This window comes from Watersipora subatra, chromosome 9 (assembly GCF_963576615.1).
Source record: "Watersipora subatra chromosome 9, tzWatSuba1.1, whole genome shotgun sequence".
Lineage (NCBI taxonomy): Eukaryota > Metazoa > Bryozoa > Gymnolaemata > Cheilostomatida > Watersiporidae > Watersipora > Watersipora subatra.
In genome coordinates, this window is record NC_088716.1 from 42,560,597 (window position 1) to 42,576,122 (window position 15,526).

The 15,526-nt window shown below is 34.8% G+C and overlaps 1 protein-coding gene across 1 annotated transcript in view; it reads left to right on the top strand.

Moving 5' to 3' along the window:
• The first annotated feature begins 289 nt into the window (after positions 1-289).
• LOC137405089 (fibrocystin-L-like) overlaps positions 290-15,526 on the top strand; it is a 114,224-nt gene continuing 98,987 nt past the window's right edge. The window contains exons 1-11 of the mRNA XM_068091315.1: positions 290-353; positions 2,324-2,410; positions 3,469-3,610; positions 4,261-4,363; positions 8,739-8,792; positions 8,829-8,926; positions 9,359-9,603; positions 11,072-11,182; positions 13,431-13,517; positions 14,209-14,396; positions 14,949-15,109. Coding sequence (XP_067947416.1) covers positions 290-353; positions 2,324-2,410; positions 3,469-3,610; positions 4,261-4,363; positions 8,739-8,792; positions 8,829-8,926; positions 9,359-9,603; positions 11,072-11,182; positions 13,431-13,517; positions 14,209-14,396; positions 14,949-15,109 — 1,340 coding nt within the window. The remainder of the gene's footprint in view (positions 354-2,323; positions 2,411-3,468; positions 3,611-4,260; positions 4,364-8,738; positions 8,793-8,828; positions 8,927-9,358; positions 9,604-11,071; positions 11,183-13,430; positions 13,518-14,208; positions 14,397-14,948; positions 15,110-15,526) is intronic.

The window sequence follows — 15,526 nt, forward strand, 5'->3', positions numbered from 1 at the left end:
TCATAAATTGACTACGCCTAAGGCTCTCAATAACCATGTGTTAAAAGATCGTTGATTCGCTTGTTAAGGCTCATTTTCACTTTTCAATAGTTCATTGTAGTCGCTTGTTAAATAATCTGAGTCCGTGATACGCATAGCTTCGATATATAAAGCTCACATTAGCTTGATGTCCATTTGCTCGCCAAGAGCAACCATCAGCAAGAATAACTAATTAAAAATGGACTGCTCACGGCTTGCTATGTAATAGAGCTTTTGTCCTCAGCTCAGTGTTTGGGTCCCTCTTAAAATCATGAAGGTCTTCAAGTTGGCAGCGATCAGCGCTGCTTTGTGTTTGCTGCTCATCACATCACATGGTAAGAACTTATTGTTTTTCTTTTCAATATGTCTTGTAAGTCTTATAGGTATACCTAAACTTTGTTCTGTGTTAATCCTTCTTTGTTGAACTCATTATGCTTACTGCTATCTATGCTTTCCTACAAACCAGGTGCTCTAGCGACCTACCCATAATTATATTGATTGTAGGATTTGCTTTCATAACAAAAAATAGATTACTTTGAAAAGTTTGTGTAGCAGCTCATGATAAAACTTAATAAAAAGTAACATTGGGTTGCCTGCCAACCAAGTCTTCTATTTAGTTCAGTAATTTTTCATCTACTGACCTTTATAACCAATTACAATTTCCTAAAGCCGAAACTTGCAACAACAAGCAGTGGCTAAGAAATCTGCCTAGTTTGATTGGACTATTTCATAGTAAAATGTTTATCTCTATCTTTCATTTGCAATCAACTATCAACTATAGATGCTACCCAGTCTTTATAATATCCGTGTCAGCATGTTGCAGTGACTTCAATGAAGATTGTGCAATATACCAACAATTATTATTGGCCTCCAAATAAGCTGGGCAACCTTAATTTTTAAGTTTAGGCAATTTTCGGTTTTTAAGTTCTCTTCAAAACAATTAACTATTTCAAAAACATATAAGGTCTTCTTTTGCTCTGAACAAATCCAGTTGAGGATGTTAGTTAATATACAAGTTAGTTGCCTTGAATGATAAGGGAAAGGTCTCACAACAAACATTTTCATGGTGATTGTGTCTGACAGCATACCTAATATATCCACTGTATACATATTTAATGCATGCTCTCCAGGATTCCTAATATTTTGTACTATCAATTATGTCAACAGCCATTGAAATTTTAGTATTTCGAGTAGTTCTCGAGAACTTTTGCTAAGATGTTTTTTTAAAAATTGAGTTAAACTACTGAGAACATTTTGGACCTTTTTATCTTGTCAACTCTTGTTTTCAGCTGATCCCTTTGCTGCGAGTGATATCAAAGCAGCTATCACAGAGCTCAACGATAGTTACAAACTGGTTTCAAAACTGAAATGACAGCAGTTTTCCTTTTTTGTATTAAAAAAAAAAATAACACAGGTATTTATCCACAGCTAACAATACTTTGGACACCTCAAGAGTAGCATCATTACAATTAGTCTCCAAAGCTGTTCTAAAATGCCACAATGTTATGGTAGTAAACAGCTGAATAGGTGGCTCACTTTATACATGTACATGTGAATATAAATAAGTCTGTGTTGATTATGGTTGAGTTTGCTTTTGTTAGTGTCAGTTGCAATATCATCATATTGGGAATGACAATTGACACTGAGCAAAGGCTATGATATGCTTTTAGTACAACCTGTTGACCCACACATTTTTATGCTTAAGGCTAAGCTGCATGCTATGTTTTGTAGCCTTTCTCCCTCAATTTTGTATAGCAATTCAATATGCCTTGTTATAATACCTAAAATTCTATTACTTTAATATGATAAGTTACATAAGTTGGTTAGTAGCCCCAAACTTGTTAGTTCATCGTTCAATTTAGTATTCTGGCAGTCTAGTGTGTCGTGAGAGATCATCATGTGTGCCGATAAAGCGCTTAGAAAAAGTATCTGCATGATTATTGTGACAATCTGGCAGACATTTGATTGGTGAAGGTGTTAGAGTGTCTATCTACTAAGCTGATATTGAAAAGATCAAATCCTGTTCATAACAATCCTTTATCTCAACCTCTAACTGTGGCAACAGACATGGCTCTTAATACAATAAAAATAATAGTGAAGGATAATGAGTTGTCAACCAAGCTGTCAAAACTTCTTAATAGTTTTACTCATTAAAAAATTTATCTCATAATGCCTGTAACTAGTACGATGATGAAAATACCATAACCTTCAATCAGCCTGTTTATCAATTACATTCTTATCCTTTTTTAAAAGCCTCTGTGCCTCTGTTCGTGTTGATGTTTCATTAGTGCTGCAATATTTCTAGTGCAAGCTGATGATGTGTGGGTAAGCCATATTTACCCTAGCAAAGGAAGCAAGAATGGAGGAATGCAACTGACCATCTATGGCGATGGTTAGTGAATTACATGACCCAAGGCTATACACGCAACCTCACATACAAGATCAACCATTTTATCCCTTGAAATTGGACTGTTTAATTCACAACTTACTATCTTTTAAACAAATTTTAATTGTAGCTAAAACCAACTTTTGATGTAAAAAATGTGCAAAATTACTTACTATTTGAGAGTTTTTTTAACATGTTGAAAATAACTTGATTTTATCGCACAAAGCTCAATGCACTATGACTTGGCAATTAATGATTTCCCTCGATGTGGAAAAAAACGTTTTTGGAGTAAGCCACCAGTTGGCTGTCACTTTTTGTTACAGGAAGTGACCACTGCTTTCATTTTGCAAAATGGTTGGTCGAGTGAACTTCTGCTCTGTCTATATATATAAATAGTTTATAAAACCGTTTGTTGACAGTCGAGTACGTTTTTAGTTTGTAATCACAAATAAAAGACTGACTGAATTTCCAGTTCCTAAAAATAATAAAAATAATGACCCCAAGTTACTGAATTGGAAAACAAGCTAAGGCATATTGATCTGCATTGCCTAACACTGAAAGCAAGAATAGTGCTATATCATTCACGCAGCTTATTGTAAATTTATTAATGGCTCATACTTGGTTGAACTTTCTAATCAGCAACTTGGTCAGGAATCTGCTAACTACCTTGGGACAGTGGTATAACGCCCTTGATTTAAATTATAAATGGCACACTAAAACAAAGAGATTCGCAAATTAGTAACGATTATACAACTCGCTTGTTTGCATGATGAGATCATTCCTTTACACGCAGTGCAAAACCTGTATCATCACTCCAGTAATTTGATTGACCTGCTAGATATCTTTGGCTTTTTGTGAAAGCATGTGATTGGTCAGTGAGTTCATGCACCGCTGAGAGTTCAAGTTCCTGCACTTTTATGGCTGTTTTATGTTTACTGCTGTGAAATAAATAATCATAACTAAAACAAATACATAATTATAAATAATTAAAATATAATTAAAATATAATTATTTTAATATAATTAAAATAAATACATAATTATTATACTAATGTAAAATTTTAGGATTTGCTAAGAACCAATTTAACTATGGAGCCGGGTCAGAGCACCTCGGCAACAGTGTACTTATGGTATCCGCTACAAGGTCGTATGAGTGTGATATACACAAAGATGGCTGCAATGAAAAACAGATTGTCTGCTTCACAAAGTAAGAGTTATTTACAAAGCATCTAGCTTTGAGTACCTTTGGTCAAAATTATCAGCAGTAGATGACAGGTCAAATGACTATTCAGTTTCTAGTGATGGTTATCATTCATTATTTGGCTATGGAATGTGTATATCAACAGAGTTAAAAGAAATTCCAAACTTGCCAGCATTATTATTAGTCAAAAACAATAGTCATAAAATTTGTTTTGCAATTATTAATTTCGAGTCCTACGATCTATTTGAAATATAGCAGCAGATGTTAATTGTTAAGTGTCCAATTTATTGAAACCTTCCCTTTTCTAATCTTATAGGTAATTCATTTTTTATTTATAAAAAATTCATAGAAAGTATTGAACAATCATAAAAGCGAGTTACACAGTTTTATTGGTCCCAAGTGTTATTATCAATTAATTCAACAAATCTTCAAAGCTAGCTGTTTGCTATTTAATGTGTCAGAAATTATATCTGGCCTCGGTCAAACCTTGAACCAAATCAAGCAATAATCTTTGGCATGTAAAAATATTTTTTGGCTCAAAATTTTTGAATTGGTTTAATCGACAATTGTCATGACATAATATAATAAAATCATTTAAACACAACAGTGTAAACAATTAAATTGTTGATCATGCTGTTTCACACGTGAATTTCTAGAGCAATGATCATAGATGACTATACCGTACAAGTGAAAGTAGATGGAGTTATGGTTCCTGATAACTTGCACTGCGCATCACATGCATACAAGTGTGTGTTCACGGTAAGTCTTACCTTTCTGTTAATAAACATGTCAGAAGACTGGTGTGCTAAATATATTGTATATACTGCAAAACATTTTAGAATCGGTGTCACTTAAGTGTATATAAATCTACCATTTAAAATCATTTCACCCATAATAAGATTTTAGTTAATTACCCAATGTTCAGATGCAATTCACAACATACTGAGAGATACCCAGAAGCAAAGTGGAAGGTTACTTCACTTCTGATAATTCTTATGAATTGCTTGTAAAATGTAGAGGCGTTGTCATTGTATGAAAGTCTTGCGAGACCAGACTTTGAAGTACTGTTGTGTCACCAAATGTGCACTAGAATTTCTATAAACAGCTTACAAAGCATTGCTAGTAAATTTTGCTACAGTTTGGTCGAAGCTCGTTTCTTTAAACTAACATCAAGAGCAGTTTTTTACTGTTCTGTTGTAAGTCGCTTACGCTAGACGTCTATGCAGACCTACATCTGGCTATAATGGTCAGAGGCAGTTACGTAAAATAAAACCTTGAATTATAATTACAATCTAGGCTATTCATTACCCCTGATAATACTAGCCAATTCTAAATAGTCATAGTTAGTGATATTGTTTTGCTGTTTTGCTTCCATCTACGGTGATACCACTGTGTTTTTATGACATCATGTATTGTCCATTGCATGCACGAGTTAACATTCTTTGCTTTTCATTAAGTTTTCAGAGACATGAAAAGCATTTTCATTTGCTATCATAACAAAAACTACTCCACTTTTTGTTCTCTTAATGTTTTAAGGTAATGCGTGAACATTGCATAAACACCGTTTGAGCAACTTAATGCGACTAATAATGTGCCTTTGAACACTGTCAACAAATGCGTATTCTACAGCTTATGAAACTAGGCTTTGGTCTGCACTCACCACGTGATTATACCTACAGGTCATTCATTGCCTTCTACCTTTGCATAGGTATAACACTGTTAGTGGGAGTGGTTATACAAGTCAACTCCTTTCAAGCACTTGTGTTACATGCTACAAAGTTTTGTCGTATTTTTCATCTTCTTAGCATGTAAACGGTTTAAAACGTAGAATCTAATTCTTCGAAGTGATTCAAACCTCCGATTCGAGGGGAATATTTTTGAGAACAACGTATCAACAACGAAGTACTTTGTATGATGTAAACATCAATATTTGTATTACTGCACAAATCTTTGCTATCAGAAGTTGGATTTTCATCGTCTTCATTAGTGATGTCCTTACAGCATCCCTACGCAGCTATGTTTTTAATGCACGTGTTTTAAAAATCTTTTCTCCAAAATAGAAAATAGTAACTCCACATTTGGAAGAAAATTTTTTTACACGCTTTGAAATTGACATTGAAATTTGATTTTGGCGCATTTTAGGAGTGTCAACCGCAATATAAATTATGCACCCCGTTGTAGATAAAAGCGCAACAGTCTAATGTAGAAAAAGTCGAATTGTGCGACAATTTCTTTGTAGCATGTAAACTCGTCAGCTAGGCCTATGAATAATTGCGAGTTCTGCGACCGCTTCTGCGTATCATGTAAATACGTTCTCCTTAAACCTACAATCAAAACCACAACTTCGAAGCTCAAAAATTCGTAGCATGTAACACTAGTAAAGGATTGCCATATACAATGCGTCAGAAATTGTAAGAAGTTGTTCAGTTGTGTGAAAGGAGAAGCAGCTTTTAATATCTCAACGCGTCCTCCACATGCCAGAACATATTCTGGCATGTGAATGACATGTTAACCATGTTCTCTACACGCCTACTGATATTAGAAGTTGCCTCTAGTTACCGTGGAGTTCCCTGACTTTGATCATGATTTCAGAGCCTCGTTGCATAAGAGATTTAATGAACAGAATAATTTCTCTCTTTCTTGTTGAGGGTACAAGTAGCTTATGACCAAGTTACAGAAGTTTTAACCACTAGGTCAGCTCTGTTCGTCACGTATATCAGGTCTAGATATTGGGCAGCTTTTTAAGCAATGTTCTGACAGAACTTAATTTTATGTTTGGCTTATATTATAGCTATTATAGCTTGCTATTTCTGATACTCGAGATGTTATTTTAGCATACTAACAGTGAGTCTGCCAAGGGGTTTCTTTTACTTTTAATTAAATGCCCGCAAAACTCCTGTAGATTTTGACCGTAAATTGCTGCACTTCTTTCACAGCAACAATTTATGACCGCCTTCATTGAGGGCAACTGTCAACAATGCATAAATAGGGGCATTCTTGAGTTTCTAATGAGAAGAGTGTTTAAGAGATTTAATTAATCAGCTAGCCCAAGTGGGTCAGTGTTTAAGTGGCTGGTTCTTAAGAACTCAAGCTGGTTCTTAGGAACTCAGGCTGAGTTTTGGAACAAAATATTTTCCCCATCCTATAGAAGATAGAGCATATTTTGTGTGAAGGTTAAACGAAGTTGGGCAAGTTTATTAATAGAAATTTAACATAGCAGATTAATTCTGTTAAGTATACTATTATTTTATAGTTTGGTGCTCAAGTTTTGCTTATGCAGGTGTATTTTCTGATAAAATTGCATTTTGATTAAAGGTCAAGGCTAATACATTGTTCATTTAAAGTGTCATTTTCAAATGCAAACAAAATGTTTTTTTTAAGAGTTTGATATTTGAGACCAGCTTGCAGTGTTTTTATTGGAGATATTTTAAAGAAATAATTCATTCAAATCATGCCAGCATGCTAATATGTTGTATTAAATGCAGTATTGCTAAAATAGGTTAAATAAATTTTTTAAACCAATTTATTATTGCGAATAACTCTCTTGAGCCTTGTTAAAACAGATAGAAATACATGGCAAATGATTCAATCAAATTGACCTATGAAAACGTGTTTGAAATACAACATTTAAAAAAATTAGGAGATTGACAGGTTTAATTATAGTTTGCAGTCCCGTTGTTTACCTTGATCCCATCATCTGCCATGTATGCTAATATGGTAAGACAAGACTCAAAACCTAAAATTGTAAATTGACGAACTGAAATTACTTTCAGCTACATACTTAGATTTGCATGGTTTGATGGAGAGTTACCCAACCCTTTTTGACTCAAAAATTGCTACAATCAGGTTGCAAATAATAAGAACTTAAAGCAAGATTTATTATGGTTTCATCTACAAATCGTTGCTTGAAATTTGTACAAAATGCCGTTGCGCTTGAGTTTATGCATACAAAAGTATGGTATAGCTTTGGTACCGTAACTCTGAAACGGTGCTTTGATTTACATAAACTAATTAGTATACATTTAATTATGTATTTGATAATTCTCAAACAATACATTATTTTAGTATTTTAGAAGATGCTTACTGCAATATTGCCATCTTCTTGTTTCTTACAAAGAGATAAACTTCAGCATTAATATTGCTATCTTAATGGCCTTTATAGCAAACGGCTTACAAAAAGTTATAATATAATGCATACATGATAATACATGTTCATATGCTATGCAATGTTTTTATATTCGAGCAATCGACACTTTTCTATCCAATTACTATCACTAAAACCTGTTTCAGATTAATTGTAAATACCATGATTCAAGGTATGCAACTTCAAGTCCCTTGGTGAGGTGTCCTGTTAAGGTCAATACCGTCATATCTAGCTTTTCGCAGAAGCTATAATAATATTAATAACAATATTAATAATAATAGTTTTAGTAGTAGTAAAAAAATGTGTTATCAATCTTGGTTGAGTGGCTCTGAATGGATAGCGGTGTTATATCCAGTAAAACATGTGCAATGCTTCAATAATAATTTTTGCTATAATAAGAGTTATATCTGCCCATCCCTCTGTCTGAAGGCCTGCTAAGACCATTAGGAAAAGAGATCTTTTGGTGCAGGAATCAAACCCAGAGCATCACATTTAGATGCAAGCACACTACCACTACACCACTGGAGAACCTTACTACATTATGTAATAATTCTCCATATACTGATTACTCATGGCGAACTCTCACCATGCGCAGGACTGGCAAGCGCGCTAGTAATAATAATACTTATGGTGATCAACCTTAATAGCATTCGTAGCTGCCTTTCCTTTCAACCTGCGGAAGCTCATGCAGCGAATAAGTTTGCTTACATTGTAAGATTCTTTGTAAGCGTCATTCCCATTTTTAGCCTTTTCATTGAATGATTTGAACAAGCTGGTGTATTTTGCTGATATTACAAGTTTACCTCAGAAAATAGCTACGTAGTGAGACTTATTCATGTCATTTGGGCAGACAACTAATCTTTTCTTGGCTGTATTCACCTATTGAGAAATTTAAAGCCGGCTTATTATAACCAGAGTACAGAGAGTATTGTTGGTAGATCAAGTTAGAATAATGTTAAGTTGTGTTTATATATCATGGAAACTTTGCAGCCATCCGAAAGCTACACTCCATACCTCAGTTCTATTGTCCCAAGACCTGCTACTGTAACTACCGGCACTGTAGACCAGAGAACCACTCAGCCAGGCGCGATTGTAACAATGTCTGGCAAAATCATCACAGACTTATTCAGCAGCAATGTAGCGGCGAGCAGCAATGGACGATCAGAGCAAATGCTGAGGTATAAAAATGATGTGATTGGTTGATAGGAAGCACACAGTTAGTCAGGCACACTATGGTAAAATAGTCAGCTTATTCTGAAACAAGTGGAAAATGGTTAGAGAGGGACTAGGCGCAATTTGATTGGTTGACACTAATTTGATTGGCTACTCACATAATTATAGATGTAATGCAATCACCATTAGCATAGGTTATGAAGCAGCATTTGACAACATTGGTGTTTAATTAACCACAACATTAAATAGGTTTAAATATTGGTAGTCGATGCAAAGCTACCTGGTTTCTATGATTTGAAGTTATTTTAAAAAACATCACTTTTGCTTAATAGTCATAATGCTTACTGCTAAATATTTCGCGCTTGTGACATATTCCTATCTTGCCCTACTTTATAATTGCATTTACCATGTATGCCAACATTTGCAATTCCTTTTAGGGTCTACGTTGGTGGACAAAAGTGTGAATTATTTGAAGACTTTGACCTCTCTCTACCTTATGGCGTTGGTTTCACCTCTGATACATCTCTCTATGGCTGGATGAATTGTAAGATGGAAGGCAGCTATGTGAGCAATCTGAACGCATCATTTCTAGTGGACATACCTTATGGCAGAAGTTTACCAGAACTCCAAGTGCTGAAATTATTTGCTGACAACTCCATTGCCATGCTGCAGACCTATGCAAGTGAGTCTATATTAAATTGTTAGCTTTCAATGCATCTAAACACCAGTATGTAGTATGTTAATATACATGTGCTTTATTGAGTAAAGAGCCGATACAGACTCAACTACAAGGATCACTAGATGCCATATAAATAGCTTAAAGTCAGAACAGCTGCAAGTTTTATGCAAGTTCTGCAATATTTAGGCAATGAAAATATGTTTTTATTTAACATTTGTAAAACCACTCAAGCCTATGGAAATCATAATTGTTACTCTACTTCTGATTCGGGTGGCATAATAAACCCAGTATAGTAAGATAGTAGTTTTTAATGATTTTCAAAGGTTCCACTCTGCCTTCTTCAACGTTATGCAGTGATTAATGTGTTATTGCTTACCAACACATGTTGTTTGCTTGCGAGCGAGTTGGCGGAATGCTGCCTTTGGAAATCTACTACCTGGCATTTTAGGATTTTTATTGTGTCATCGCTTTATGACTTATTTTAAATGTCACTGCTGTATCTGAAATCTAATTTTCTTTTTCTTATTTTCATAGATTTAATCTTCTTTGCAGTTTACCGCTGCAAACCAACATTCCTTGTTGACCTTGTATATTATTTTTTTCTAATTTATTTGAGAACAGTTTTTTATTGCATGTTTTTGGGTTCATTTCATTTGTTACAAATTGAAGTCTAAAAGTAACTAACCAGTGCTTTGAAATTTGAGACAAATTTTACATTTGTTTTTATTTTGTTGAACAACCAAACTTATTTACTACAGGCTATCATATTTCATGAGCTCATGGGTTTCCATTTCATATGTTGCTGACGAACAATGCACGCGTAGTTCTTATGTAACAGTCAGCTGACAACTGAGAAGTTAATATTGTTTTCAATCACTCTACAGGCGCCACCTTTGCTATACATGCAAATATTTTACTCGCACGTGTAAAATAACTTACATGTTTATTGTTTCTTTTGTTTATCAAACACAATGAATAACAAGTGAACCTCCAAGGCTAGATTAATATTTCATACTAGGCTATGCCCTCATGTATAGGCATCATGTGCAGCTGACTGAATGGCCCAAAGGCAGCATAGCTTATAGCTCTTATGGTAATCATGCTTCCTTCATTACTCATCTGCGCAGACTTCTTGTGTGCCTGTTGACAGAAATAATTCTCTCATTCTCTTATTTGACAGTTCTATGTGATGCCCTATTGTAGGCTGGGGTCACGTTATGTGTATCAGTATGTGTAGCCTTAGAGCTATACCATTTCTATAAAGCTATACCATTTCTATAGAGTTTTATGAGTGGTAACGGACTGTGCACTTGAATTAGCCTTAAAAGTATCAACTGTTTACTAAGATTGACATTTATAGACTTCATGAACTTCCAAATCATGAAAAGATCTGCTTTGGAAATAAAGAATTGTTTGCATTTTTGATGCTTTATTCTGTCGATTTATTTGCTTAGTACTTTTATTTGTTTAGGAATAGATAGCGTGAGCCCCGCTTCAGGTTCGATTGAGGGTGGAACTCTGCTAACAATTGAAGGAGATAACTTTGACAACACAAGCAAACCAGTTGAAGTCAAAGTTGCAGGTAAGATGAAAATCTAAGGACACCTTGGCAAAAAAATTTTGTGCTGAAGGTGTGACGCTGCAAGTTTTATGTCAAACTTTCAACCCTGTACAAAAATGCTTCATGTATTATACTTTTAGCATGATTCATCAAAATATTAAGCTGTACTATCTGCAATGTAACGTGTCCAATCGCACTCATGTTGCGCTGTCTTATTGGAAAATTGTGTGCTGCCAAGCAAAAAAACCTGCATCGCTGAGATTTATATTTGTCACATCTTGTAACTTTAAACTCATAAGTGTTAAAGCTGCTGGTGTGAAACCTTTGAATTAAATATAGGTAAACTAAGATAAAGGTAAGTCGATACTCCTATAAGTTGTTGATCGGTGGTTTTCTATTGAAACCTTAGCTCCTTCAATCAATATTGAATAAGAGCAATTGATAGTTATTGCAACAGAAATTAATACTTTGTTTTCATACAGACTAGCAGAAGAATGCTAAATCTATTGTATGCAAATAAAATACACCATGCAAACTTTGAAAGTGATATTAAACGATGCTAAACCTGATTAAGATGAGACTTTATATGTACTGTAAAACCTTCATTTGAAAGCTTCCGTGCTCTGTCCTTATGTATATGAATTAGGGTAGAGCATAGTTCATAATCAGTAACAAGTTAAATTAATTGTATAATTTGTTGGAGCTCGGCACTGACCGTCAATGCCTGTTATATTAGAGTGAGACGGCTAGCATACTCCTAGGCTATAATGTGGTGCAAAACTCATATACAGTGTACACGAGAGGGTAAAATATGATATAAAATAAGGTAAAGCAGTTAATTTTAATCCTTTGTCGCTCTGTAGCAACATTTATGTAATCTATATTTTGCATTTTATCACTGACAGACTAGTGTTTATGTCACTGGGATCAGCATGTTTTTAAAACAGTCTTTCATATAGATCAAGACATCAGAATAAATTAAACAATGTACAACTTCAATTGAGCAATATTAGACTGATAAATTTACTACATATTTTGACTGCGTTGTTTTCAAAATTTTGAGACAAATCCGAAAAAAATGTAGAGTTAGAAAATGGAGTTTGATACGTCATACTGGCTAGTGCGCTGTTCTTGAAGAGCATTGTAATAGTTCACCTGAACACTTTGAAGTCATCATATCTGGTTGTGAACCATCTTATGCACGATTCTAAAACAATGGGTAAAATCTAAACTTTTTGATTTTGAACCACAGTGTAGTTCAGATTATTCTCAGGATCGATGTTCTCAGGAACACCCGCCACTGAAACCATGGCAACCACGACAACAAAAATGAAAGAATTCATAGATAATTATGTATTCAAGGGGTTATTAGTACCAATTTTGGGAAAGCCGACTGATCAGCTTTCATGGTGAGTTCATAAAGATCAACGAGACTGTTTTTGAATTGTGACCAAAATAAGGAACATAAAACATGTCGATAATATTTTTCGAAATTGATTTGCTTGCAGACGGGGAAACTCTGAATAAAACTTTGCCTTCCCTAAAAGTTAATAAAAGTAATAAAAATAAACAAATATTACAGCATAACACTTACTCAGGCGCATTCGCTGCTCACATCGTCTGTTGCGAATGCCATCTATCAGTCCAAGTTGTCATTCCTTGAAATGAGGCATTGTTCGTCCAATCGAAAGTCTTGGGAAATTAGAAATATTTCTGTCTTAGTACAAACTGAATATTTCAGTTATTTATTGCATTGCATTTGTTTTCTTGTCTAATGCGATTCGGTAAAACCATTTTAAGGCTAATCATTTTTTGACTTTGTTTTAAAAGATATAAAATTATTTATGTAGAAACATACTGAACAGTAGCTATTTGTATATGATATAATACTAGTACCCTGGCAGTCTAGTGTGCATTGAGAAACCATCAGATGCGCCAATAAAGCACAAATAATAAGTATCTGAATAATTATTCTGAAATGGCACGCAGTCAAATGGTGCAGGGGTTAGAGCATCGCTCTACCAAGCTAAATGCAGCTAGTTTAAATACTGTTTATAGCAATCTTTCATCTCATCCTCTCTAGCCGTAACTTAAGAGAGATAAACAGAAAGCCATACACGGCTCCTATTATAGTACACATTTGACAACACTTTCTTATCTTTGAAGTGATTCACATATGAGCCTAAAATGTGCATCATTGTGCAAGCAAATACTCGTATAATAATTCTGAAGAGCAGGAGTCAAAAGCTATGTGATTCATGTTTTTTAGATTCCAATTGTGAGGTCCAGCAGCAGAGTAAAACCGAAATAGTCTGTAAAACAGCTACCAATCCTGGAGTCGCCCCACCATACAGAGGTAATGTCTTTCTTTTTCTCTGTGAGCCTATGCACACTTAGGCCTCTGTACACCCCTTATCTAGAAAGTAACTAAGGCTTACTGGTCTATGAAGCCTAATCCGTTATCAACAGGTTAGTGACCAATTCCCAGAAAATTGCTTTCTTTGCCAAATTATTCTGCAGGCGGACAGGCAATTGCTTAATTAAGTTTGATGAGGAAATAACTCCATTTTTGGTTGATTGAAAATTCAATTACGATTATAAAATGAAAAAGTTTAATTAGTTGATATATGTAAAAAATTTTCTGCATCTGTTGTAAAGTTGGACTGGCTGTAGCATAGCTCCGGAAAGGCTCTTGAATGGTCAAACGTAAATTCCATCTGCATAGTCTTAAGCTTAATTTGTTATCCTTTGCCTGATTAGTTTTCCTCTCCAGATAACAAAAATGCTATGAGATACCTAGTTTTTCTTTTCATCAGAATAATTTTAAAAATAACACAAACTCTTGTGCGATAACTTAAGTAGTAATACATGGTGAAACACAAATTATATACGCAGGTTGCCACAACTACTACATATATTCTCATCATATAATTAAATTGAATTGTGGAATAAACAAGCCAAACTTATAATTAATTAAAATGCAGTTTTTCATTTAAAGCTCATTGGGTTTTGCTTCCAGTTCTGTCAAACACTTTCATTTGTCTTAGGAGGAAGAGGATTAACACACTCTGTAGTTTACGCTGAAACAACAGATCTAGACAACATTCCCGCTCTGGTCAACCAGCCCGATGACACATCTGTCATAGACTCTCTCTACATCAGCTACAACAAGTCAGCCTCCTCTCAGACTTTTGGTTTCCTCGTTGCGCCTCAAACTGGAAACTACAGCTTTGAGGTGGAGGGTGACAACTCTATGTTTCGACTCTATCTCAGCACTACTAAACACCCACTGAATAAAGCAAGTACTCTATGCACTATTTGTGTGTAAGCTCTTACTGCGATAATCAAAGGTTTATTAGTAAACAAAAGGACTAATGACCAACAATTTTCTCTGTTCAAATTTTCATCTCATTGTGAAAAGCTATTGAGTTTATGAATAACAGTTTTGTAATTTGCGTTTAGAGATGTTTTATCACCTTATTAATTAAAACTGATGCAAAACTTTGTGTTTACGTTGCATTTGAAATGAGACAGATTGACAAAACCCATTATACGTGTACTAGGAGCACTTACAGTAAACTACATGTATGTCTCTAAATCAATGGTCCATATTAATGCCTTATTTTTTCTCTTTTATCTCATGAGAATATACTGTGTGCAACAGTCACTCAATCAAACCAAATAATAAAATCTAATAGGCGAACAGTCGCTTAATGCTTAAATAAAGTATGTGTTTTCGTGTTTCCTTAAATAAATCTGTTGACATTGCAACTTTATGTTACAATAGACAAAGATAGTGGATAAAACATTCTCGAGTCTGAGCCAGAGCCATGATAACATCAGACATCATTTGATTGCTGGTGAGGAGTATTACGTAGAGCTGGAGCATACCTCCCTCTTGGATGCTGACAATTTGGTGTCTGTTGCACTTCGGATGTATCAAACAGAGTGAGTAGTCTGCAGTCAAATGGTGGTTATACCAGCAGCTTGGTGACAGATGAGTCATGACTAAAATAGCAGATTTTTACATGCCTGCCTTCTCAGTCGTGGAATCTTGAGTTGGAATTCCAGTGTCAACATCTGTATCAACATCAACACTGTCTTCAACAAAATTCCCTTCTTTCAATCGCTGGTCCAGTTGAGTTCATCCACATGGTACAAAGAACTCTGCATAATAATTTAAATCTGGCAGCTGTTATCTAGTGGTTTAGAATGCCTAATTTGTGCACAACAGGTTAGGGTGTGATAATCAAAATTCCACTGGTGGTAGGAAAAAAAGAATCTCATCATACATTGCTCATTCCTTATGGCTACCTGCCAGCTCAGTTAAATCAGCTAAAGTCTACTGATGATAAATAAGGGCAT